At 39.1% G+C, this 27229-nt stretch overlaps 3 protein-coding genes across 3 annotated transcripts; all 3 read left to right on the forward strand.

Annotated features, from left to right (window-relative positions):
* The first annotated feature begins 1520 nt into the window (after positions 1-1520).
* Positions 1521-10401, forward strand: LOC144649282 (uncharacterized). Its single transcript, XM_078508754.1, has 4 exons — positions 1521-1997; positions 6844-7090; positions 8648-8764; positions 9951-10401. Exons 1-4 carry the CDS (start codon positions 1521-1523, stop codon positions 10199-10201), a joined length of 1092 nt encoding a protein of 363 aa, XP_078364880.1. The 3' UTR covers positions 10202-10401.
* Positions 10402-13240: 2839 nt separating this feature from the next.
* On the forward strand, positions 13241-15248 carry LOC144648112 (kelch-like protein 40). The gene is made up of 2 exons (XM_078507747.1): positions 13241-13620; positions 13730-15248. Exons 1-2 carry the CDS (start codon positions 13241-13243, stop codon positions 15246-15248), a joined length of 1899 nt encoding a protein of 632 aa, XP_078363873.1.
* A 2018-nt stretch (positions 15249-17266) lies between these two features.
* On the forward strand, positions 17267-19820 carry LOC144648113 (kelch-like protein 25). Its single transcript, XM_078507748.1, has one exon. The coding sequence runs from the start codon at positions 17300-17302 to the stop codon at positions 19355-19357; it is 2058 nt and encodes a 685-aa protein (XP_078363874.1). The 5' UTR covers positions 17267-17299; the 3' UTR covers positions 19358-19820.
* Positions 19821-27229: the final 7409 nt, after the last annotated feature.

The following is a 27229-nucleotide window of genomic DNA, read 5'->3' on the forward strand; positions in this document are numbered from 1 at the left end:
GTCGCTGTGATTTGATTTATAATACCGTAAGGGTCAGAAACAAAACAGAAACTTCTGGGGGAATGCAAAACCTTTTTACCAAGAAAAGCTGGCATGCATGTCGTCCAGTCTTAGCCTGCGCAGCTTGGCGTTCTAGTCAGTTGCCTTCCGCCGTCACTTTGCTCGCGCGCGCGATTTCTCTCTCTCCCCGATCGCGACTGACTAGAACGCCAAGCTACGCTGGCTAGTCCAGTCTCGCCACACTGGCTCAAATCTGGTCGTGATCCGTGAATTGCTGGTTTATGTAGTATGACGCGTGCTCTGCTTATTTTGAAGACCGTAATTAGGGATTCCGGCTGAAAACGCCCGTGAAAAACGAAAATAAGTTACGATTAACGAAGTTGCAAACGACACAAAACGTGAAGTCAAAAATGCATGGCAAAGATTGATCTTGTGTGTAGGACGCGTTCTCTCGGCTAGATTTATGCGTATTACTTGTCTTGCACTGCAAGCTCGATTAAGAGATCAAGTCTTGCAGTCTTGCAACTAGGCTATTGAAAGGTAGATGCCCGAAAAAATAATTAACAATAACTGATTCACCGAAGTGGAGGTGAATAGCACTTTGCTAATCATCTCCTAGTTAACCAATCAGCGCGCGCGAAAAGCACTATTCACTTGTGTGGTATTTACTAATTTTTAAATACAGTTGAACCTTTCTAATACGGACACCGAAGGGTTACCACGTGATTATAAATTCGTGATTTGAAGGAAACTGGACTCGCGATTCGTGATTGGACCTACCCTGCCCGCTGTAACGGCCTCCTCGCTGTAGCAGCCGGAGTTTCGTCTTCACTGACTCAAATTCACACAGCTCCTACAACCAAACCTCCCTCCAATGGCGCGCCAGTTAACGTTGCCCCCATGCATGCGAGGTGGCCGTGCGGTATTACGCATCGTTAAAAGACCGGGATTAATGTCCAAAAAAGTCAGTAACCGTCTGAAGACTAGCCTGCGAACGCAGACGCATTTCCGGCTAGCGCTTTAAGGCGTTCGATGGTTTCGGACGAGAGGCTCTGTGTAACTGTATAAGCGACGCAAATACTAATAGGTCAAGGGGGGTGATCCATGATTACCGAGTAGGCATGGGGCTGGGACACAGTTACTGCACGTGCGTGGTCTTGCTCAACCATATCCGCACGTGACTTTTTTATCGGACTGTTGAGGACAGTTTCAGTGCTGTTCTTTATATTCTGTCAGTTGTTCTATCCCGCCCCAGGATTTTTTATAAATGACCCATCACCGTTGATCCAGAATTAAAAAGTAAAATGCTACTTTCACGCACGTTTCTTGTGATCTGCTCTCATTGGCTTAAAATTGACGGAATTTGACAGCGTGGGAAAAGCAAATTTGTTTTCAACCTCGTCTATACAGTGGTTAAAGAAATTTAGGCGTTGGGGTACATCTGCCCTCTCCAAGACTTGTATCAGCTCCAAGCAACTTTAGAGTATGAACATACGGGAACTTTGATCACGTGACCTAACATGCGTGCGCACAGGAAACGTGGGAAGTCGATTCGTAGCATTCAACACGGCGTAAGTTTTGTCGAAGTTTCAATTGTGATAAAACAAATGGAGGAAGCCTTTGCAGAAAGTGGAAGTGAAATCCCTATAAAGCGAAGAAACCATGCTGGACCATTACCGAGGACTTTGTATAACCTGTTTCTCAATTGCATTCGCGCGCGCTCCGCAGCCACCCTCCCTCGGTGGCAGTGCCCGTGGCCGAGCGGACCCGATTTGAAAGCGGCGGGTTTTCCAAAACCTAAAGGAGGCCTTACTCGGCGAGAAAAGTTCAAAAACTGGGCTGAACGAATGGATATACGTTTCGATCCTGAGTCTAACCGTGAAGTACTTGTTTACCAAAGAACTGGAAAGATAATTGTGCCTTTGGAAGAGTTCGAGACGGTTGTGAGTAAAGTTCATTCGGAGGGTCATTACGACGCGAAGAAAACTTTTTCCTTGGTATGTACCACATTAAATTCCTTGTAATACTATTTTGTGCCCAGGCTAAAGTTTTAAATCATTTGAATTCAAAATCATTAAAAAGGGGTTTAATGTAGTTTTGTAAAATTATAGTAATCTAGAATTAAAGTGAAGTTTACAAGTTAATTAAAATTCGATTCTTTACGGAGTTTACGGTGATTACAGCGATCAGGGTTGCCAAGGTTTTAATCATTGTTTTAAAAAGTCCTCATATAACCTGTAGTATCCCATTCTAGTAACAATTGAATTTAAGCTTATTTTTCAGTGTTTTATTTTATTGTGGCAGACTTTTTTCAAACATTTATTATTATAGAATTGTTATTTCAAAACACAGGTTTACTATTTGCCCGGGGTATTTGCCAACATGCAAAATGACATACAGCTAATTGCCAAATTTTTGCTCCAAAAAAATTTACAATCATTTAATTTTTAACTTCATTGACGAGACAGGGTGGGCACTGGCCTGATGCAGATTTTTTGTTCATATAGATGTTGTTAAATTTATTGTTTTAAAATCTTCAAACCAAGCTGATTTATTATATTATCTCATATTCCTTATCATATTCTGAATAAAAGGAAATAATATTCAAACCGGTAAAAAAAAATTTCAACCTAAGACATGTACACCAGGGTGTCTCCCCGAAGACAATTCCCACTACCTGATGTCATGTCACAACTGAAACAGTAATAAATTTATAATTTATGCAATAATGTACCTTCAATATTAATGATTTTGTATTGTTTAAGCATGTCAATGCCACCTTGGGTACTTAAACAACAAACATCCAGTATCACAAAAAGAAATTACACCCGGGGGGGGGGGGGGGGGGGGGGTGTGAATGGTATATTTTTGGGTGGGGTGTGTCGCTGGGAATTTAAAGCGCTTACCCTATACCAGACTATATTCAGCTGATTTTTGCAACCCTATTCTAGACTAGACACCGAAAATTCCTACCCTATCCCAGACTTGCATTTTTTAGAACTGTATCACGATCAGTGTTTTATATTAAAACCATCTGTCAACAACAATGCCGCGATGATTTGATTTACGTTTAGGAAAAACTCTTAGATAGATAGATAGTTAATTGATATTTATACATGACAGTCTAAAACAGTCTAAAACTGAATTGCGTAAATTACAAATTATTAAAAAAGACAACTATTAAAATTTATTATAACCATGGAAGGAAAAAAGCTATGTTTAAAACGATCTTTCTCTTCTGAGTTTCTATTCCTATTCTTGACTTAATTCGTCATACCACCGATCAGTTTCCTGGCAAATGCTACCCTTCTCTAGACCAAAAACCATACCCTTCACAGCGGCACATACCTATATAGCCTATATGGGAGTGCCCCCCCCCCCCCCCTCCGGGATTTACACCTTCTGGTTGGGCAACAGGCAACCCTGCTACATGTATTTAACAATTAGATGGCGAGTTTGAGGTTAGTCCCAAGAAACTGAGAGCGAGTCGTCTTATTGCGTAAGCTAACCCACTGACCCATCAATTAAACACAGAATATCGCTAGAATTAATTTATTGAAGGTTTTCATTGATATAATTCAGCGAAAAATGAGCGCGCACTTCCCACTACCTGATGTCATGTCACAACTGAAACTTCGAAAGCCATCTTTCGATCAATAGACCGCACCTGTGTAGCCAATCAGATTGGGCAATTACCTGATAGAAGGTCAGTGGGTTATGCTAACACTGCTTAGCTCTATTTACATGACATAAAAATAAAGACTTAATTATGGGATAAAAATTGCTTTGATCTGCCACATAGGGGGCCTACAATCATTGACAAAAGTGTTGACACATTGTCAATTTACGCCCTTTTTTATTGTTATATGGACCAATTTCATCCTTTTGCCCCACCTTTCCAACCCCCCTCCCCCAATCAATGTTGAAGTTTGTTTCTAAGAGTCCTTTGCTACCATTTTACAACATTGGATGGGGGGAGGGGGTATTTTAGCAGAGATTCATGAAATTTATAAACTAGTGGTAAATTTGTCATAAAAACCGCAGAGCGAAGTCAATGTGTCAACTACTTTTGTCAAAGATTGTCTGAGGTCTATTTGAGTGAAAAGAAAGAATACCCGTTACCTATCTTAGCTCTAACAGGATTATTTCTAGAAAGCACGCTAAATGTGTGGCGTTAGAGTAGTTTTGATTATTTGAAGTTAAAAATAATGTCTTCAGTTGAGAAAATAAAGACAAAACGGGTTCAGATCCCGTGCATGGTTCTTAGCGCGTGACTATCTAGGGTCGTATTATTTATTTTTTTGTTTAAAAGTGTTAAGCGGGGCCTCCGCAGTGATATTCCAGTTAACTATGTTCGTTTCATTGTTACAAAGCAGCCGGCTCATTTTAAGAAAAAGCAGCAATACACGTTCTCTCTAGCGCGAAACCAAATTCCCGGGTGGTTGAGATTAATGTTTAACAAGATCTACGATATCGTGAGGCTAGAAAATACTCCCATTTGTCGCTGAAATTCCCTAAGAAAACCAGAGGTAAATGACTTTTTGTCAAAATTATCTCGCTAGAATGTTTCTTGGCCACACAATTCGCGAAAATGTGTAAATTTGAACGATTAACCACGGTTAACCATCAGTCTAGAAAGGATTAGGAATGTTCTTTGTTTACTGATGGTTAACCGTGGTTAACCGTGGTTAACCGTGAATTTTCAAAAGGTAGACACCTTTTGGGCTTGCTGAAGGCTGTTTATAGTAGAAAAAGAGACAATGAAGACTTTCGTATCTTAAGTTAGCTTTTCATGTTTAAAGAAATGCTTAAAACAAGCGTCAATAAAACATGAAGTAACAACAATTGGAGCTGTCACGCGCACTTGTCACGCTTCATCCAACTGCGTTGGATATGTCACAAGGTATATTACATTGCATAAGCGCATTGTTACTTTGACATAACAGTTATTCGCCTAACGGTGAAATTTCTTTCATTATTCCATAAAATGGCATTTGGAAATGAAATGGGCAGTAAACACGGGCTTTATATTTCTTTGCTCGTCTCGAACGATGATTTGCGTGCGTGACCTCCTCGCAGTTTAATGTCTTCAGACACCTCTATGCTATATGCCAAAGGTTAGGAAACGTGTCATTAGTTCAACATAATTTCCTTCTTTTTCAACCATTTTCACATCAGAAATAAGCAGGTAAATGCAGGAGTTTCTTCATCAATTACAGCAGCGGTAAACATTTTGCCTCAATTTATTCCATTTTTGACCCTTTGATTGCGTTATCGTCAAATTCGTTAATGACCTCTAATTAGAAACCAATTAATACAGCATCAATGCCGATTGGACAATTGAAAACAACAGATGGTAGAAATAAATTGATGTCATAACCGATTAATCATTACGCGCTGTTCTTAAAATATATTCTGTTTTCCACCTCAGACAATCATTGACAAAAGTGTTGACACATTGTCAATTTACGCCCTTTTTTATTGTTATATGGACCAATTTCATCCTTTTGCCCCACCTTTCCAACCCCCCTCCCCCCAATCAATGTTGAAGTTTGTTTCTAAGAGTCCTTTGCTACCATTTTACAACATTGGATGGGGGGAGGGGGTATTTTAGCAGAGATTCATGAAATTTATAAACTAGTGGTAAATTTGTCATAAAAACCGCAGAGCGAAGTCAATGTGTCAACTACTTTTGTCAAAGATTGACAACTACTTTTGTCAAAGGGGTTTTGGTGACAGGTGACATTGCTCCAAAATACCGGTAGCTAAAAATGTAGCGACAATCTCGTTCCAGAGCACCGACACCAGCAGAAACTAGCACTGAAAGGGTGTATCAACCCTCCAAGTTTATTTTTTTCTTTAGTGGCCATTTGGCCACCGATTGCCCAAGTTTGGTCATTAGTGAAAAAAAATTAGTCGCTAAATTTTAAAAGCTCATGCTTGACTAAAATGGTCTTAACTTGGAGGGTTGTGTATACTGGTATTTGTGACAGCGACAACATTTCCCTCACCAAATAGTAGACAGGTGGGTTGGAAACGAGTGACATCAGAAACCCACTTGGTAGACATCACCTGCCACAGTTATTATTTTTACAGCATGGGAGGAGGAAAAAGATCTAGAAAGGATGTAGGCCAGAAACAGTGCAAACTTCAGAAAAACCAAAAAAAAATTGAAAGATAAATTTAATGCTGCACATCCAATTGATCCAAGAAGCATGATGAGTCCCTCATCGAGGGGTGGTAAGGGCGGCTGCGGGAGGGATTGGGAATGCTTGTAAACTCAAAATTGATGTAACCCAGTATCCACCTCCAATTTGTTTTACTTAATTACATGTGTGCTATATTTCATGCAACCAGAAGAGGCAAAAAACCTTATATGTAAGCAAATGATTCTTTTAAAAGTGACAAATTTTGTTCAACCATTTATCAGTGTAGTTTATTATTAATGTAAAAATTAAAATTTTGAGCTTTTTCTGGGGGTTTTCTGAGATTAAATTTTTTTAAATCTCAACATTGATAGAAAGACTAAAATAGACTGTCAGGGAATTGTCACAAAATTAAAAGTACTTGATGGGCCTGACACTGCATTCCCCGCTTATTTTGACATCACCTACACATTGTTGATGGGGATACATTGTGTGCAGTCACCAAGCTGAACAACTAGGCGCTCTGCCATATTGATAACATTTTTACAAAAACCTGGTCGAAACGTCAAGCTTAAGTTAAAATATTTAACCTCCTAAAATTCTGGAAACAGTTCAAACTTTTATTTTTTACAAACTAAAGGTGGAAGGTGGACGTTTCAGTAATATAATTATTATTAATGGTCATGTAAAATTTCAGATCCAAGAAAAGTACACTGTGGGTCACAGAGACTTTGGAATTGACAAGAACATTATCAGCATTGTGGTAGAAACATGTTCAGGTTGTCTGATGAAAGCTAAACTTTGCAATGGAATCAATGGAGATAATCATCAATTAGAAAATGACAGACTACCTCATGTAACCTACAATGGAAAGTTTTGGAATGATGCAAAATCTATGGTTGCTCATGTTCCAGATAACAAGTGCATGTGGTTTGATAAATCAGGTACATGTACATGTTACAGCAAGGCGCCCAAAAGTGTGACCACCGATTTAATTTATTCTGAACATTCTTTCATGCAGATTTAATCCAATCAAAATTGCCGTGGACAGCTTGCAGTTGACTTCTGATTGGATTAAATCTGCACGAAAGAATGTGAATAAATTAAAAGTGGTCACACTTTTGGGCGCCTTGCTGTAATAGTGGTTGGTTGAAATTACCCACTCAGGGAAATCAGTTGGTTCACAGTGTTCCAAATGGGATTTATAATTCTGTACGAAAGTTGGAATGTTCCATTTACTAGAATTTACTTGCAGTGTCGGAACTAATTTGAGTAGCTGCATATTTGTTTAAACTGGTGAAAGGCTTAGAACTAATATATAATTTAAGCAAACATAACCATTTTCTATTTGGATATTCCAGTTTGGGCAAACTATTAGTCTTATTTAAAAGTTACCATTAATTTTGCATCCCAATAAAAATTCTGGAATTTTGTGGTTAATGGAAAACAATCAATGAGAGCCGCGCCCCGGTTTAAGTGTGTTCCATTTTTCTACTAAGCCTTTTAACGTATGAATTCTTTAGTTTAAAACCAAACTTACCTTATGATTGTGTGTTTTTTTCTGTGCCATTTATCAATATAATAATATAATATTACGACTACAGTCAAAGAACCTTTAAAACAAGGAACAAACAAACAGGGTCACACTGTTGTGTTCTTAGCCAAGGACACTTCACACTCACAGTGCCATAAGTTATCCAAAATGTTTGACTACACCTGAAGAGGTTCTTGGTCAGAGGCTAATTAGCAGACAGTGTGAAATAAGAGTGATTTCAGTTAACCCGTGAAATACTTATTACACTTTTAGATACTATTAGACACAAATTCCATTGTTTTCTTTTGTTTCCTTTCGACTATTACGCACAAACTTGTAGATATTGTTTCACAGGTTTAACGAAATCACTCTAGTTATCAGCTTACCGGTAATAGATTATTATGTGGGAGGCAGCAGGGCTCGAGACTAACGGTAGCCAACTAGCCAAAGGCTACTAAAATTTAGGTTTTGGCTACCAGGTTTAGCATTCCTACTAGCCATTTGGCTAGTGAAAAACTTGGAAAAGTCAACTGTTCTTGATAGAAATCAATATACCTGACTAGTGAAAAATTACTTTTGGCTAGTAAAATCTGACATGTCACTAGCCAGTAAACCAGTGAGTAAAAAAGTTAGTCTCAAGCCCTGGGCAGGGTGGCCAGTAGCTGCGTGCACTGAACTCTGGATGGAGTGGTCCAGGTTTGAGGCCTGGTCATTGTGTTAAGGTGTTCTTGGGCAAAGCACATTGCCCTCGCAGAGCCTCTCTCCACCCAGGTGTATAAATGGGTACCAGCAAATTTAATACTGGAGAAGGGGAAAACTCTGCGATGGACTTAGCATCCCATCCAGGTGGGAGTAGAAATACTCCCAGTTGCTTCATGCTACTGAAACCAGGATAAGCTCCTGGCTGATAAGACTTTACCTTAATAGATTATTATAATCTCATGTTCTCTTTTTATCATGTTTACAGTCCTTGCAGTAACTTTGGATTTTGATAGCAAACTCCAGGGCTTGATAAATGAACTGAAAGGAGAGCTTGGAGCTGTTCTGCGGGGAAACAAAGATGCCAGAGATAGGCTCTTAAAAAGTGAGTGTACATGACTGTATTAATAGAGCAGTTTTCGATTAAATTTATTTAGTGGCTGCAGTCACATCTATGACGTAACTAAAGTTTAACTATGGTTAGTCTCAAGTTACGTCAGGTGATGTCATACCAAACTATATTTAGTGCTTTCGGTCGTCTTTGTGGTCACACCAATGCAGTTAACTATAGTTAGTTCTGATAAGCTTTTGGTTAATTTCGAATTTAAATTAGTTCATGACAGCCCTTGTTGTTGATCTGTGTTTTGTTCCCCTATTTTTTTTTCTATTTTTGCACGGCATCTTGACGTTCAATAAAATAAAATGAAGTGTGGATGCTAGACCCCGAAAAATTCAAGCTTTTTTAGCTAACATTGTTGATATAATTTCCTGGCATGTTGTTTTTCTTTTTTCCCTTCCTTTCACGCTTTGTTTTGCTTGCTTATGTTCATCTCACGCGTACGAAAAGAATTGTCACATTCTGATTGGTTTTTCGTTTGTAAACTTAAGACTAACCCATGAACCCTGCTTGGGTATAACCAGGTGGGAGTCCAGGAGTCCTATGGACGGCCACTTTTCAGCAAAAATTAATATGAATATCTGTATACAGAGGCTTTTTTTTAGCAAATTTGGAAATCTTTAGATACCTTTGCACTTATAACTGCAGAAAAACACATTGCATGCTCCTCAGGCCCTCCTATGGAGACAAGGTCGGGCCTTATAAAAATTTTGGACTCCCACTTTTTAAATCCTGGCTAAAAGCCTGGGTATAACTATAGTTTGTCTGTATTGTTTTGGATCAGCGAGGCGTAAATTTTCTAAATATTTTCTAACTCGCTACGCTCATTCATTCGTTTTCTCAAGTTTTGCAACTCGTGAATAAAAATCCGTACGTCGCACTTTCTATGAGGTAATCTATATGTCTTACGGCTGAAAACGTAACGCAATCGCCAACATCAATATGTCACGTGGATCGAATACAACGTCTGGGCCGCCTGTGTCTCAAATAGTTTAAATGCCCGGCAGTCAGAAATATTCACCGAATTTTCACAGAAAACTTAATCATGGAGGCGATCTTGAAAGTTAACAGATTTTATTGTTATAGATTGGGTAAGAGGAACAAAGTGTCAGGTTAGTGTAAAGTGTATTATTTTTTTAATGTGGAACCAATTATTGTTCTTTTTTTCCTGTAGAAATATCCATTACTCAATTTATAATAAAAGAGCACAAGAATTCCACGCAGTTATCAACGGAAATACCAGAATACAACCAAACGTTTATAGATGATATGAAATCGCTTCTGGAAAGCTACAGAATTCAAGGAAAAGAAAAATTGTTTGTAACGGACATGGAACTCCTTGCTGATGCTTACAGAGGAGAAGGCTACACAGACTTGTTTCTCCAAAGTGTGGAGGCTCTCATACGCTCGCTGTTATCCAGATAGCATTTGCTAAACGACTGCGGGTTGTGATATTTCATCTGCAGAAGAAAATCTACATGTATCTTCTCGTTTTTATGTAGACATGTATGTGTACTTAGCAGTGGGAAACGACAAACGGCAAAGAAAACGATTGTTCAGCCATCGCCTCAGCGTTTCTAATGACCTTGGAACGTAATAATAATATGTTCACATTGTACTTTTCATCAGTTGTTTGTTTGCTTTTGCGCTGTATTTACTCAACTCACGAAGCATGTTCAACTACAGTCAAAACCCGTGAGTGAGAACCTCATTTTTTAAGAACCTGCTGAGCTAAAGTGTGCCAGTTAGACACCCTCTTTATAAGAACCTCTTTAGCCTAAAAGTTAGAAATAGGTTCTTATTTTCTAAAATCGATTGAAAATGTTTATTTTTAGGGAAATAAGATAAGTCGACATTCAGGATCCTTTTTGGAGACACCTACACTGTAGGAGCATTATTACTCCAGTTGCAATGTAAATGCCAATCACCAAAATACAAAAAATGGTATGCAAATGTCTTAGAAGGAACAGCCTGAATACCACTAGAAAACAACAATGTAAATTTTTCTTCAGAAAATAAGAACCTATAGAGAACCTATATAGCCTAAATTTGTGCTTATTAGCATTTCTGAAATAACCAGTTTAGGCTAACTTGGGAAAACGCAGGTTCTTACTTGCAGGTTTTCGCTGTAATCAAGATGAAGGTATAGGAATTTGGTCTTGTTAGCCAATCGCTTGAAAAGCTAAACCTACAGTTAAACAAAATTTAGACCCCGCCGACAGGGGTTTCCAGCCTAAATGTGAAGTGTATATTTTGTGCAGTTTTTAAATGCTTGCCCAAAAAATACACTGGCGCAAGCTACGCAGGCTAGTCATTAGACTGTTTGACCGTTTACTATCGCATATCGTTTAAGAAGTCACGCTCCAAGATAATGCAATTTTAATTGAGCTATCATTCAACACAGCTCAGAAGTGGTACATGGTCAGCTACTTTTACTTCCGTTAATGTTTTGAATAGACAATTATTAAAGACCACCTTGTAAAACGTCATTGCTTCTGCATGCAATGCGTGCCGCTTATTTCACATGTCGTCTGCAATCATTAAACCAAGTTGCTTTCTTCTTGTATGAAAACTCACTGCAAAAAGCCTCGTACTCGTACTCACTGCAAAAAGTCTCCGTGACGTCATTCGTGCGCAGTGCTATTAGAAGCAATGTTTTATTGTTATAAGTGTAACCTGATTTTTTTTCTTTGGTAAAGACACAGGTAGGAGAGGAGCCAAATGTGACTTTGTGAATATATAAATGCTCGATCTATGTCGTGGCGCTTGTCATGTGTTATCTGATCTTTTTGTTTACTAAATGTGATTAAGCCTGGTACCCTGTGCACTTGGCGTAGCCACAGGCCGCAATCGTCACCTTTAATTTCGGGCAAGGAACGAAAAGCGTTACCCGTTGGGATAACGTTACGAACTAGTGAAAGAGTTTTCTGCTGGCTGACCGTTGCGTAACCAAAACAATCGGATAACATATGAAAAGCGCCACGAAATAGATCAAACATTTTAATATTCATAAGGTCAAATTTGGCTCCTCTACTCCTGTGGTAGAGACGTACCTCGGTGTAAGAACCTGTGATATTTTTCTTTGTTTTACAGCTATTGTTTTCCTGCTCTACATTGTTTCCAAGGTCTTTGTTGTCTTGGTCGTTCTTTGTTTTACGTCACTGGTGAGTTTCACAGGTTCTTATACCGAGGATGAACCCTAATTTCGCCGCCCGCCATCTTGGATTTTAATTCGCAACATTCTCAGTGTTCATTCTGCCCATGGGAGCAGAATGGACGGAATGGCGTTTTGTTCATTCTGGAATAGGAATGCGGAATAAAGAAACGTGCGCATTTTACGTTCCGGCCATTCTCATTCCAGAATTGTTAATTTAAAAAAGGCGCCCTTGGCCTTTTAGAGTAAAGCAAATTCGTTTCGCCAGAGTGAAACAACAGCCGAAAACGTCTCCGTTGACTCACTGTAATTAATACCATTTTAGCAATGCGTAACGCAATAACTCCAAAAACTTCTCGCTCGTGAGAACATTGCCGTTTGAAGTACGTGACGATTTTCCTATACATGATGTGTGGCACAATTTATAGCGATAAAAATTTCAGTGATGCACCGAGAATTTCTAGTTACTTTTTAAGTGTGAGCAATTTTTCATTTTTGTATTAAAACCAGAGTAAACAAAGAAGCGTGAACCAATTTGTTGCCTGCGTTGATTTGCATTTTGATATGCGACCCGGCACGATTTTAAAACAAGTCATATCAAGTTCAAGTTCACTCAAATCGACTCGAAACTTTCTTCAGTCTAATTTTAGTTCAATGCTGCGGCTTGTAACGTGCAAACGACATCGCGAAAGCACGAAATTTTGTATGTCACGCAACAAGAAGAGTCGCCTGGCGTAATAACGTTTGCATAACCAATGCCAGTGTAGGGTTCAACGCAGCCCTTGCTTTGACTCGTCACGCAACTTTCCAGCGTTGCGTGACGACTCAAATAACGGAAAGAGAGACCCTGGGACCGAGGTTGTGCTGTGCGCACCTTATATGATAGAAACTACACACGAAACAGATCCTGTCTGTCGACTGTTGAGCTGTTGGGCAGCTAGACGCCGCGAGGTCCCCAATCTCTCTTCCCGGGAAAGTTAATATATCATTATAAATATTAATAAATAAATAAATTATACACGTCTGATAAACTTTTATTAATCCTACGTCACCTTGCTTCAATCTCGCACGAACTGCCTAACCTTTGGTTATTACTAGTTAAGGACCCTCTTGTGAAACGCTTCTTTGACTTTGGCAGCAACACAACCACCGCAGACAAATATCGCTTCTTTGAATTGCGTGCCCTTTGGCAGTATCACAACCTCCGCAAAAACAAATAAAACAGGAACATTTCTGACGCACATCATTAGTCAGCAATTGAAGTCAGCACAAAAAGAACAGAACTTTGAATCGATCCTTTACACATTCAGATGGCAGTCTCTGATAACTGTCAGGGGCCAAGTCAAGAAATGTTCAATGTAGCCTTCATGCCAAAAGACACACTCGATCAGCCATGCGATATTACTTTGGTGGTCGAAGATGGCAAAGAATTTCAAGCTCACCGACAAGTCCTTTCAGAGGCAAGTCCCTTCTTCGAAAAGCTGCTGAACAGCGACATGAAAGAGTCTAAAGAAGGAGTTGTTCGACTTGAGATGTTTTCCGAGTCTGTTATGGGAAAGACACTAGAGTTTATTTACACCGGTAATGTTCAGATACTGACTGAAGACAATTCGCAAGACCTGTTTATCATAGCTGATTACTTGTGTCTTCAGAACCTGAAAACACTTGCTTGTGGAGTTTTACTGGAAGGGTTGAATGTTTCTAATTGTTTTTCAATTTACTACTTTTTCGAACGATATCAATGCGAAGAACTTTTTTTGAGGGCACAAAAATTCATCTTTGCATCATCGTTTACGCAGCGTCGTTTACGCAGCCAGCAGAAAAGACGTTTTGAATATGTCGAGCAAAGAAATCGAAATGTTTATTTCTAGTGACGAAATAAATGTAAACGCGGAGGAAGATGTTTTTAATATCATTTTATCGTGGATTGATCACGACAGAACCAAGCGAAAGAAATATTTTGCCGAGTTATTTCGTCATGTTCGACTGGTTTATATATCACGTGACTTTCTTCGTAGTGATGTCCTGAGAAACATTCTCGTGAAAGACAGTGAAGGCTGTTTGGATCTTGTGGAGGACGCGATGAAGTTGATTAAGTCTAAAGACTTTAGTGATCTATCTGTTAGACCTAGAAAGTCGCTTGAGACATCTTTAATAGTCATCGAAACGGGCTACGATATGGGGTGTTATTTCCCTCGTGAAGACAAGTGGTGTCCTTTAGGCCTGTGGAAGTTGAAAGGCGCGAAGTTCAGACATATAGGGGACAGAAGTCCTGTATCAAGTTCTGAGTTTGTTTCTTGTCGTAGTAAACTGTATGGACTTCGACAGGCACCTGAATATATGGAATCAATGCACAGTGAGAGTTTGTGTTTGTTTGAACGTCATATGGTTAGTTATAATCCATTCACAAAGAAATTTATATTTACATGCACTGGCAACAAAACATACAGATACTTTCATCAAATATTTGTTAGAAAGGAAGACGAAATGTACGCCTTGGAATTTGAGCCATGTTTGTGCCGTGGATTATATTGGTGGCAACACTCAGAGATAGAATTCTGTGGCAAGGAAAAACATGTTTCTTTCATCACGAAGTACAAACCAGAATCAAACTCATGGGAAGACATAACATCATTTGAACATTTAGGCAGATTCCATATTTGCACTGTAGCCAAAGATGATTATATTTATTTTATTGGTGGTGTAGAATACGGGCATGATAACGCACGCAACGTCCTGACTGATGTTGACAGATATGACCTTAGAAAAGACCAGTGGAACAAAGTAGCTGATATGCATGAAGGCTGTAGGTATCTCTGGGGAGCTGCGGTGAACGAAAAAATTTTTGTTGCCGGAACAAGTGAACGGTGGTGTCGCGGACCTTGGTATTTACAAGATTTTTTATCGCATACGAACCAATGTCAAGTGTACGATGAAACAACAGATGAGTGGCAGGTTATTGCAAGCCTGAATGGCCGGATTGAAGGACTCTTGGTTGTTGATGATAAGTTGTATGCTGTGTGCAGTACAGAGGTTAGGGACGTAGATACATGTACAAAAGTTGACTGTTATGACCCTGTCAAGGATAAATGGAACCTGACAACTAAAATAGATATCACTGGCGGGATGCACATTGGGTTCCCTAGGAAAGGTTCCACACATACTTGTTCAATGCGAATTTACAAAGGATTCCTCGCTGAAATGTTTGATGACCGTCAACCGGAAAGCTTCATTCCTGATAGTCTTCCTGAACCTGCTACTACCACACGATCTTCATCCACTAGGTCCTCTGGTAAATGCAAATGCCTTATCATGTAACACGTGACCATGAGGAAGCTATAGTAAATTGACCAATCAAAGCGAATCAATTGACCAATCAGTGACCACATTCCAAGAACTCCATTCTAACTGAACTCTGTATTGAATAAGATGTCGATCATTGTTCGCAGGACCAATAAGGATATGAAGTAAGCTTTGACTTATCATTTACAAATGGGCGGTGGCTAACTGGTTAGACTTTTTGTTCAGAAGCTGTGTTACAAACGGACAAGACAAGTGTCTTCAAACAGTTTAACGAGGGTATAACAGGATCCTGAAATTTTACTTTAAGCAAAACAACCTAACATAGTCTTTTTACTGCAATTTATCAAAGCTGTTATTAACTGAAACGAAAGAGCTTTGCACACTGTTTGAAACCATGCCACTCTTTTTAAAGTTGCTATGATTTTTAGCGAAGTTAATAAAGGTAAAGCACTGTAATATTCAGACCACATTTATGGAGTGCAAATCTGTTTTATTTGGTTAAGCTGTTGTTTCTGTGCTCTCCTTTGCCGACGCCACTTTGTGATAAGGAAATTAAATCCGCGTAACGAATCCAATGACGACTGTAAAGGAGAATATTTTTCTTGATGGAAAAATTGCATATATTTTGTGAAATAGGATAAGGGTTTCACACTTTCAGGAAATACTCCGACCCGAACTTCGCAGGAAACCTGCCTGGTAGCCTGTCATCACGCAAGTTATGACGACATTTGAAACCCATCAAGGTCGCAGCTCTCGTGCATGCAAAGTAACATGTCACCAGAAAGTGGTCGTAAACAAAAAGATGCAAATCTAGCGGGATTTAACTTATGTGCAAAAACAATCCAATATCTTTTTTTTGTCGATCGTTCGTTATGCTTTCGCACGGACGTATACAGGATAGGTTTTTCGGCTACATTTTTTATATCCTGTTAGCTAACGTGCAATCAGGGTTAATTTTTACCCGCCATGGAAAAAAGGGCTGGTCGCAGATTCGTCGTCAATCCAATATCTCTTTTGAAGTGCTTGATTGTAGTGTCGTGGTTAGCTTCCGCTACGTACGTCACAAACCACAACAAGGTCTGTTTTAGCGCGTATAAATATCAAACGTGCAAAATGTTTTACTTGTCGATCGTTCGTCATGCTCTCGTCATGCATTCTGCCCCTGGGAGCAAAATGAATGGAATGGCGTTTTGTCCATTCCTGAATAGGAATACGTAATAAAGAAACATACGCATTTCACGTTCTGGCCATTCTCATTCCAGAATTGTGGATAAAACACGCGCTCTTATCCTTTAAAGTAAAGCAAACTCGTTTTCGCCAGAGAGAACAACAGCCTGCGCTCACTCACTAATATTATTTTAAAAACCATTTTGCAGCATTTTGGCAATGTGTAACGCAATGACTCCAAAAACGTCTCGCTCGTCAAAACATTACAAAGAAGCGTGCACCAATTTGTCGACTGCCTTAATTTGCATTTTGATATGCGACCCGGCACGATTTCAAAACAAGTGATATGAAGTTCAAGTTCACTCACATCAATGCTGCCGCTTTTAACATGCAAGGGACATCGCAAAAGAACGCAATTTTGTATGCCACGCAACCGGGGGAGTAGCCTGGCGTAACTAACGTTAGCATAACCAATACCAGTGTAGTCCTTTTCGCAGCCGTTGCTTGCGCTCGTCACGCAACTTTCAAGCGTTGCGTTACGACACAAATAACGGATAGAGAGACAATTGGAACGAACTTGTGCTGTGCGCGTGCGCACACTAAAAGAACGAAAGTACACGATAGATTGCTATGCGAAGCCAGCCTCGCTTCCCAGGGAATTTAATATATCATAATATTACACCTTGCACTAATCTCGCACGTACTGACTAACCTTTGGTTATTACTAGTTAAGGACCCTCATAAAACGTCATCGCTTCTGCTTGAATTGCGTGCCCTTTAGCTGCAACACAACCACCGCAATTAAATAAAACAAGAACATTTCTGACGCACATCATTAGTCAGCAATTGAAGTTAGCACAAAAAGAACAGAACTTTGAATCGATCCTTTACACATTCAGATGGCAGTCTCTGATAACTGTCAGGGGCCAAGTCAAGAAATGTTCAATGTAGCCTTCGTGCCAAAAGACACACTCGATCAGCCATGCGATATTACTTTGGTGGTCGAAGATGGCAAAGAATTTCAAGCTCACCGACAAGTCCTTTCAGAGGCAAGTCCCTTCTTCGAAAAGCTGCTGAACAGCGACATGAAAGAGTCTAAAGAAGGAGTTGTTCGACTTGAGATGTTTTCCGAGTGTATTATGGAAAATACACTGGAGTTTATTTACACCGGTAATGTTGAGATACTGACTGAAGACGATACTCCAGACCTGATCGTTATGGCCGATTACTTGTGTCTTCAGAACCTGAAAACTCTTGCTTGTGGAGTTTTACTGGAAGGGTTGAATGTTTTCAATTGTTTTTCAATTTACTACTTTTCCGAAAGATATCAATGCGAAGAACTTTTTTCGAAGACACAAAAATTCATCTTTGCAAATTTTAGCGCCGCATACGAAGCCAACAGAAAAGACGTTTTGAATATGTCGAGCCGAGAAATCGAAATGTTTATTTCTAGTGACGAAATAAATGTAAACGCGGAGGAAGATGTTTTTAATATCATTTTATCGTGGATTGATCACGACAGAACCAAGCGAAAGAAATATTTTGCTGAGTTATTTCGTCATGTTCGACTGGTTTATATATCACGTGACTTTCTTTGCAGTGATGTCGTGACAAACATTCTCGTGAAAGACAGTGAAGGCTGTTTGGATCTTGTGGAGGACGCGATGAAGTTGATTAAGTCTAATGACCTTAGTATTCTAACTGTTAGACCTAGAAAGTCACTAGAGGCATGTTTCACAGTTATTGTAACAAATAATGATGGTATTTATAATAGCAGAAGTAGAATTATGTGTTATTTCCCTCGTGAAGACAAGTGGTGTCATTTAGACTACAGTAGTCCTAAATCATCTACCTACAGAAGAGTCTACACGCCGTTTCATTCAAGCGAATTTGTTTCTTGTCGTAGTAAACTGTATAGACTCCGACAGACAATTGATATGGAATCAATGCATTCAGGGAGTATGTGTTTGTTCGAACGTCAACTGGTTATGTATAATCCATTCACAAAAAACTGGAAGATATTACCAGGCACTGGCAACAGAACAAACAGATATTTGGATCAAATATTTGTAACAAAAGAAGATGAAATGTACGCTTTGGAATTTGAGGGATGTATGTGCCGGGAATTATATTGGCGGACCACGTTCAGTGGGTCAGGGATCCGGAACGAGATAGACTTCTGTGGCAAGGAAAAACATGTTTCTTTCATCACAAAATACAAACCCGAATCAAACGCATGGGAAGACATGACATCCTTTGAAAATTTGGGCAGATTCCATACTTGCATTGTGGCCAAAGATGATTTTATTTATTTTATTGGAGGTGTAGAATATGGGAAAAATAACACGCGAAACGTCCTGACTGATGTTGACAGATTCGACCTTAGAAAAGACCAATGGAACAAAGTATCCAGCATTCATGAAGGCTGTAGGTATCTCTGGGGAGCTGCGGTGAACGGAAAAATTTTTGTTGCTGGAACGAGTGAATGGCACCGCGGCTGGGGGGCTTTTCTTTTCAGTGATGATTCGAGTGCCCTCAGGCCGTGGCATACGAACCAATGCCAAGTGTACGATGAAACAACAGATGAGTGGCAGGTTATTGCAAGCCTGAATGGCCGAGTTGAAAATCTCTTGGCTGTTGATGATAAGTTGTATGCTGTATGCAGTACAGATCTTGACTGTATACATACATGTACAAAAGTTGACTGTTATGGCCCTGTAAAGGATAAATGGAGCCTGACAACTGAAATAGATATCCGTGGCGGGATGCACTTTGAGTTCCCTGACGAACGTTCCACACATACTTGTTCAATGCGAATTTACAAAGGATTCCTCGCTGACATGTTCGCTGATCGTCAACCAAAAAGCTTCATTCCTGATAGTCTTCCTGAACCTAGTAATACCACACGATTTTCATCCCCTTGTTCCTCTGGTAAATGCAAATGCCTCATCATGTAACACGTGACCATAATGGCAACAAAAAGACTATGCAAGGATGACCAATCAACCTCCGTGACAACGAAAGCGAATCAATTGACCAATCGTGACCATGTTCCAAGAACTCTATTCTATAACTGAACTCTCTATTGAATAAGATGTCGATCATTGTTTATAGGGCCAATAAGGATGTGAAGTAAGCTTTGACTTATCATTTGCAAATGGGCGGTGCCTACTGTTTAGAGTTTTTGTTCAAAAGCTGAGCCACAAACTGACAGGACAAGTGTCTTCAAACAGTTCAAACGAGGTTATGCCAGGATCCTATAATGTTTTATTTTTTGCAAGACAACCTTGCGTAGTCTTTTAAATGCAAGTAATTAAGCTGCTATTTACTTAAACTCAAGAGCTTTGAGTTTATGAAGTAACCTTTGACTTATCATTTGCAAATGGGCGATGGCCTACTGAGTTTTTGTTTTTTGTTTTTTGTTTTTGTTCTGGAGTTTTTGTCCAGAAGATGTGCCACAAACTGACAAGACAAGTGACTTCAAACAGTTTAACAAGGGAATAACAGGATCCTAAAATTTTACTTTAAATAAGACATCCTTGCATAGTCTTTTTGTTACAATTTATTAAAGCTGCTTTTTACTAAAACTCAAGAGCTTTGCACCTACTGTTCGAAGCTACTCTTTTTTAAGTTGCTGCGATTTTGAGTAAAGTATTGTCATGAATATTCATGGCGTGCAAATCTGTTTTATTGGGTTAAGCTGTTGTTCGTGTTCTCTCCTTTGCCGCTTTGCGGACGTCACTTAGTGAGAAGGAAATTCGCGTGAATTCTGGTCGCAGATTCGTCGTCAACCTATATCTCTTTTGGAGTGCTTTATTGTACTTTTGTGGTTAGCTACCGCTGCGTACGTCACAAACCACAACAAGGTCTGTTTTAGCGCGTATGAATGTCAAACGTGCTAAAACAATCTATGGGCGATCATGGTTTATTTTTTACCCGCCTCGAAAAAAGAGGCTGATCCCAGATTCGTCGTAAATCCAATAGCTTTTTTTTATGGAATGCCTGATCGCAGGCTCGTCGTAAGCGACCGCTGCGTAAATCACAAGCCACAATTCTGAAAGCAACTGAAAGCCGTCGGGGAGCCTGGGCTCCCCATTGTAACACACTCTATTGTTACCAACTTTCTATTTACATACACTTTTTTTATATCAGAAACCGAAAACATTTTTTGTTTTATTATTATTATCATCATCATCATCATCAGCATAATCATCATCATCATAATCATCATCATTATTATTATTATCATAAAGACTAGTTGATTGTTAATATATGAAATTTAAATGATAGATATGCCTTTTTACTTAGTTAACAAATAACACTTTCTGTTATTACACACATTCCATTCTCTTTGAATAGCAATTTAATTTGTTCCGTTTGGTATTATACCAAATGGCATAATAGCAGCAGAACACAATAAATACATGAACATTCAATCTTCTTATGTTGTCTTTACCAGTAACTCTCATTTAATGTGTTCAAAAACAGCGTAGGAACCCAGTGCACTTTTTGTAGGACATCATTTGGCGTATAACTCGGAGTAGCGTCTAACACAAAGTGTCTAACTTGGATTACTTATAATCTCCTTGGATGAGAAGCTGCATCCGTAGACAAAAGTGGTGGCAAATTTACCAAATTTTTCTACACCCAATTTTTAAAAACCTGCTGAGCTAAAATTTGCCTGTTAGGTCAAGCAAAAAAATGATTCTCGTCCCAGCCTGCTACATTTTTTGAGGGGCGCCTTCTTTTTTTATTATTTTTTTGCCATTGGGAAAGTTGGAACGACAAAAAAAACAGCAAACATTAGTACAACTAAAAATTCTGTAAGAGGTGGCTTTTTTCAAAGCCTTGGCTCGCTAGGGACGCACTGGATAGGTCAATTACCTTGCAGGATTTATTTTGCAAGTTCGTTTCTGGAGAATTTGACGATGAAGGAAATAACAAATAAAAAAAAGCTCGCCCGCTCGCTTTTTTATAAAAATCCGGACGAGAAACATTTTTTTTCCGTTTTACTTGGCCTTAGACACCCTATTTATAAGAACCATTTTAGCTTGAAATTTGGAAATAGGTTCTCATTTTCTAAAATCGATTAGAAATGTTTATTTAGGGATATAAGATAAGTCGACATCCTGGATCCTCTTTGGAGACACCTAAGAGCCTTATCACTTCAGTGGCAATGTAAATGCCAATGTTGAAAATCATAAAATATTATTATTGATACAATCGCCAAAATACAAATAAAATGGTATACCACTAGAAAACTCTATTAACAACAATGTAAATTTTTCTTCAGAAAATAATAACCTAAATGGCCTAAATTTATGCCAATTACCATTTATTTACCTGTTTAGGCTTACTTGAGAAATAAGATAAGATAAGATAAAATTTTATTGAACACTCCTTAAAAGGTTTTTCAGTGAACAATACAATACATGAAGTTGAATAAAATATAAAATATGAACACTAGTTATATATTATAAAAAATAAAAAGAAATATAGAGAAAAATGAAACAAATAAGAAAAAATTAATTTAAAAACTCGCTGAGAAGCTTTGTCTTCAGAGTTTTTTTAAAATTTGCACGACTCTCGCATTTCACCGCGGTCAAACGTCTCTGGCAGGTTTTCTTTCCATTTCGCCTTTTTTTGTTCAAATTGAAGTGATTACGAGCAAGGATAGATAAAAATAGTTGCCGAGTGAAAGCATAATCCCATTCCCTAAGGTAAACCAGTGTTTTCACTTTTTAAATGTTTCGCATCCGAACCAAAGGTGCTATGACAAATGGCGCCGACAAGTCCGCATATCGGTATTTTCAAACACGTAGAACTTTTTTAGTAAAGCTCCAAAAAACTTAGTAAACCCTTAGGATACCGGTTATGTATGGAACTTTGAACTGTGAAAATTAAAACCTTATCTTTGCAGTACTTTTCTTATTTTTTGCATATTTCTGTCGTTTGACCGCGGTGGACTCTCGCATAGTTTTAAGTCAACCTCGTTGACAAATCGCCAAGGGGAAAGCCCTGGGAACGAGGTTGGTTTTAAGTCTTTGTCTAAAGAGCTCCATAGCTTTACTATTCTGTAATAAAACGACATCTGGCCAGCAGTGGTTTTGCACAGGGGAATATTCAGTTGCTGTGAATTTCTCGTGGTTCTGCTTGTACAATACAAGAATACAAGTTCTTACTCGCAGGTTTTTTGCTGTTATCAAGATGAAGGTATAGGCATTGGTCTTGTTAGTAGGCTTTTATAGATTGTGCTAGCATAATTTTTGGCATAATTGGAGCTAAAAAGCATAATTTGTGAAACGAGCACTGCCACGGCATAATTAGCAATTTTTAGCACTTTTTGGAGCATAAATTCATAAAATGTAGTAAATATGGTGTACTTTCTACAGAAATAAATGAAATTTAGGTAGTTTGTTCTTGCAATGCGTGTTTTAGCTATACAATTGTGATTGTTAAGTCGTTGGAGACATTTTACAAACGGTTTAGAGATGCGAGCAGCTAATTTGGACAGCTGATGGCCGTGATAAACTGCCATAAACACAAATAAATTTACAACAACAGTTTATTTAAAAAACATCATAATTTGGTGTCGTTATTGCGCACCTCTATGTATAGAATCTACGTCATTTTGTGAGCATAATTTCGGAAATCAGAAGCATAATTTGGGAATTCTGGCATAATTTTTGCATAATTTGGCAAAATTTTGAGCACTGCTAGTAGCATAATATGCCACTTTTAGGAGCACAATCTATAAAACCCTACTTGTTAGACGATCACTTGAAAAGCTAAACCAACAGTTAAACTAAATTCAGACCCCTCACCATACAGGGTTGACGTCGGCTTTGGGTGGTTGCTTCCGAGGGAGTTCTTGCAACCATCTTGCAGCCTTGTTTCCATGTCCTCTCCTTCCCGTCTTTCACTCGCTCCAGGGGACGGAAAGAAGAGGACCCTGGGATCGATGTCGGGGTTTTTGTTGCACTCGCGTGATTTTCCTGCACTTGTCACCAGCTACACGTGTTTGCTTCGAGGTTTGATTGCGTTACTGCACTTATTGTTTTAGTTAAATGACATTCATATTAAAGCAAGCAACTTAGGCATGCAGAAAACACGCTTTATATGTTTATTCCAGGTTAACAGGTCCTTCAATTCTAGCATAACTCAGTCAATAAAAGCTCACTCTCCTTCGCTCCAGGAGATAGGATGGAGATGACAGGTTGAATCTAGTCGTGGCAATCTGGCTGGCTTCTAAGGCACCCTCTATCGATCGATGGTCGGCCTCAGAAGACCGCGATTTTTCATTCACCACTCCTGTAAGTTCTTGTACAAGGTTGACTGCGAATAAATTTTGTTGTAAGTTACCCCCTCGCCAACTATAGGCCGTTATTATTTTACAAATTCCCACGATGTCCACATTTAGTCAGAAAGTCCATACATATCTTGCGATATACGTACGTTGGCAAGATATGTCGAAGTCGTCCAAAGCCCTTTTAACCACAGCTATATGGCTGTAAAATGCCGTTCGTTGACAATTTGTTGAATAATAAAACATTTATCCTGCTCAATCTTGCAGAATATCGTCTGATTTTCAATGGCCATCGTCAGCTCGTCAGCTGGGTGGTACTTAGCTGATAAAATTTTAGGTACCCTATCTTAGGATTGCCAGTGAATCAAAAACCATACCCTATTCCGCGGCACATACCTGTATAGCCCAGATATGGAAGTACCCCCTCCCCCCCCCCCCCCCGACTGAACTATACTGAAATTATTGTTAATGGCCCATTTTCTAACCTGAACGCCAAATCAAAATTAAAAAGCAAATGGTAATCAAAAAAATACGAGACTTGTCTGGTATTTTAAAAGCGTTTCCTCGAAAAGTAAATTTTGCATGTCACCATTACTTTTTTTTGCTAGTCGCCGTTTTTTTTAAATTTACTTCGTGATTAGCGTTGAAATGTAATTAGTTACCTATTTCAAAAGTGTTGATCCGTTATTAACAATTAATTATTTCATACAAATCATTTGGCGGACAGCCGGAATGTCTCGCCCACCCAGTTCAAATATCGCCCACGCACGTCAAAGTGTACCGCCCTGTGTTAGCCCACAGATCTACCAGCCCGTCTAAAAAAATCGCGCGTTTACCGGCAGAGGGCTCAAATATAAGCTTTATTTCCAACGAGACAGGCGAGCGAAAACGCGAGCCTGTCTCGGCGGCAGTACATAGAGCCGTGCGTAGTGTGAGGGCTATGCAGAAAAAAATCTCAGAATCTTTCAGCTCGATTTTCGTGTAATCCGGTTCCGTCAGTGATATTTTTTTGACCATATTAGGATGTAGGCGGAAGTTGTCGAAAACACAATTTCCGATGTTTTTAGCCAATCCGTTCAGCAGAATCTGTTCAGCACGTGCACACTTTTTTGTAGTTTGGCCAATCAGCGCGCTACTAATTTGTTTAGCACGTGCATTATGCATTGGCAACTAAAATTCCCAGACAAGATGCCTGTCAGATAACAAAGAGGTTTCAAATCTGTGCGCATCAAAAAGCCAAAATTCCCGAACTAGAGATTGAAATACGAAAGAAACTTGAATTAAACTTTGTTTAGAATTTAATTTCATTTAAGATAAAGGCAAGAAATGCATTACAAAGCTTCAACATTTCCAAAGCTTCGAAAATTTCGAAGTCATACAAATTTGCATGCGTAATTAAGTTAGGTCGCGCTATGAAAACAACAGGAAAACGAATTTGGTGTCGTGGATTTTATCGATCAGAAGAGAGCTATTTAGAGTTTTTTTTCGTTTCTCGAATTTATAAAATAAATGCCCTATACTTCATTTTTTTACTGGAGTGTCTAGCTTTTTTTCCTCGGACGACCGGGCCTTGAATTTACCTTAAAGCTGTCTCAACAACAACAGTTTAACGTGACATTTGAGACGTCACCGATTGCGCGTGATGAATTATTCTCGGAACGGTGGTAGTAAAATAAAATAAACTCGTTCCATCTTTGGCCACAAAGATGAAACCTCAATTTTGTTGGATACTTACGTGTTGAGTGGATTTAACTGCAGTGTGGAAAGTTTAAAATGATTTGTTTTGGCAAATCTTTGTAAAAGTTTGCTTTTTGTTTTGTAATTTATTTTCCGAGTTCAGTTAGACTGCTTGCAGTCTGTTTTTCTCTCGAAATTTAGTAAGGGAGTGCGAGGCTAGGGAGGGTTTAAGACGCGCGAGGAAGGATTGGGGCGAGACAATAGTGCGCGCGCGATCGGATCGCGCGATCGAGGAAAAACTCTCGTCTCGCCCCAAGCCCCTTCTCATCCACCCGCCAGTTCAACCAGTTTGCTCGCGTTCCTGATATAACCGCGCGCTCCGACCCTAAGAGACCTAAGAGAAAAGACAGACTACCAGTAGTCTAGAGTTCAGTGGGTCATAGCAACTTTGATTAAGACCTTTAGGACTTAGAAAAGCTAAAACAGCAGCGATAGCGGCATCGAACAACAATGGCTTAACTCTCAAAAGCATGGAGTTTACAAGATTTCTCACTGAATCTTCACTACTTTCACGGTATTATTTTAGAACTTTTCCCTCATTTAGCCTTCACAAAATCGCATTTTATTCCAGAAACATTCAAGATTTTCAAAGAAAACACCCAATGTTTATTGATCGGACCAAAATCATAATGCGTACTTTCAGCCAAACATTTACAATTATCTTCCCTTCTTCTCTCGATCTTCCGTTGTACTCGTTGGCATTTCTACCGATAGGTACCACTAGTAGTTATACTTAAACTTTTTTGATGATGATAGACTTATCATCATACTAAGAATGCTAAAGTGGAGAATATTTATCAGATAGTCATTATGTGAACGATGACTGATCATTTGTTTTCAATTTACGGAAGTCACGAATGCGAACCGGCGATCAGGTTGGCGAAAATCGTTTGAGTTATTCCGTAAAAAAGAACATGCAAAGTCGACACACAATTCCAGTTTCAGCCATTTATTTTCATGTTTTGAGGTCGCTTGTTTAAGACTATTTGACGTTTCTTAATTCTACTAATACATGAACCAGAAATTGCCAGTTACTGACTTAGCTCTCAGTTCACCTGGCATCCCAAAAGAAGATCGCCCGGCACGAAACACTTTAGCAGTTTCGATATGGCATGGACAAAACACCCATTAAATTATGTTCACACTTATCACTGAAAAAAAAAGTGTGACGAGCGAGGTCACTTCGAATCGTCTTGCAACTGCTCTCTTATCTAATTTTCCATAACACACAGGCAACAATGTCATTTTTTTTAGTTTCACTTGAAAGGAAATTAAAACGCAATGACATCTGTATTATAGCGAATTATACTAATGGTATACAGCTATTTCAATAAACGTTGTCGGGTCAAAGCTTAAAGCTAAAAGGCAAGACCGTATGGCGTTCTGGGTATTCACTACAAATTTGCATAAATTATAAGCTTCATTAAGCATCATCGCACGTGGAGAATTAACGAGTTTGTTTTTTCCTCTCGGGAGGCCTTTCTGAAGCTTTACCTTCACTGTCGCTTGGTTCTGAGTTTTGAAAATTCTTCTTAAATTCAGTGTGGCTAAAACCACCTTGTTTCACATGTCTGAAGAAATAGAAAACGTGCAAATTCGCGTTTGTCATCTCATTATATATTTTAGTATTCAGCACGTGCAGTTGCCCTCTTCTTCTACCCATACTGCCTTTCAGTCTTGTCTTGATCCGGACAACGTTAATTGAAATAGCTGTATAGAATCTATTTTATTTTGTGTTCAGTTTTATGGCCGCCATATCGGTGCTCCAAAGAATTGAAGGACACCA

Source organism: Oculina patagonica, chromosome 4 (assembly GCF_052425735.1).
Source record: "Oculina patagonica isolate OP01 chromosome 4, crgOcupat, whole genome shotgun sequence".
NCBI classification, from domain to species: domain Eukaryota; kingdom Metazoa; phylum Cnidaria; class Anthozoa; order Scleractinia; family Oculinidae; genus Oculina; species Oculina patagonica.

What these genes read in the sequence shown, in the direction of transcription:
- LOC144649282 (XM_078508754.1), top strand. Translation starts at nt 1,521, where the DNA reads ATGCGTGCGCACAGGAAACGTGGGAAGTCGATTCGTAGCATTCAACAC. An exon ending in CATGTGGTTTGATAAATCAG is followed by an intron (nt 7,091 to 8,647) that starts GTACATGTACAT and finishes TCATGTTTACAG; the next exon opens with TCCTTGCAGTAACTTTGGAT. An exon ending in CAGAGATAGGCTCTTAAAAA is followed by an intron (nt 8,765 to 9,950) that starts GTGAGTGTACAT and finishes TTTTTCCTGTAG; the next exon opens with AAATATCCATTACTCAATTT.
- LOC144648112 (XM_078507747.1), top strand. Translation starts at nt 13,241, where the DNA reads ATGGCAGTCTCTGATAACTGTCAGGGGCCAAGTCAAGAAATGTTCAAT. An exon ending in TGTGGAGTTTTACTGGAAGG is followed by an intron (nt 13,621 to 13,729) that starts GTTGAATGTTTC and finishes TCGTTTACGCAG; the next exon opens with CGTCGTTTACGCAGCCAGCA.
- LOC144648113 (XM_078507748.1), top strand. Translation starts at nt 17,300, where the DNA reads ATGGCAGTCTCTGATAACTGTCAGGGGCCAAGTCAAGAAATGTTCAAT.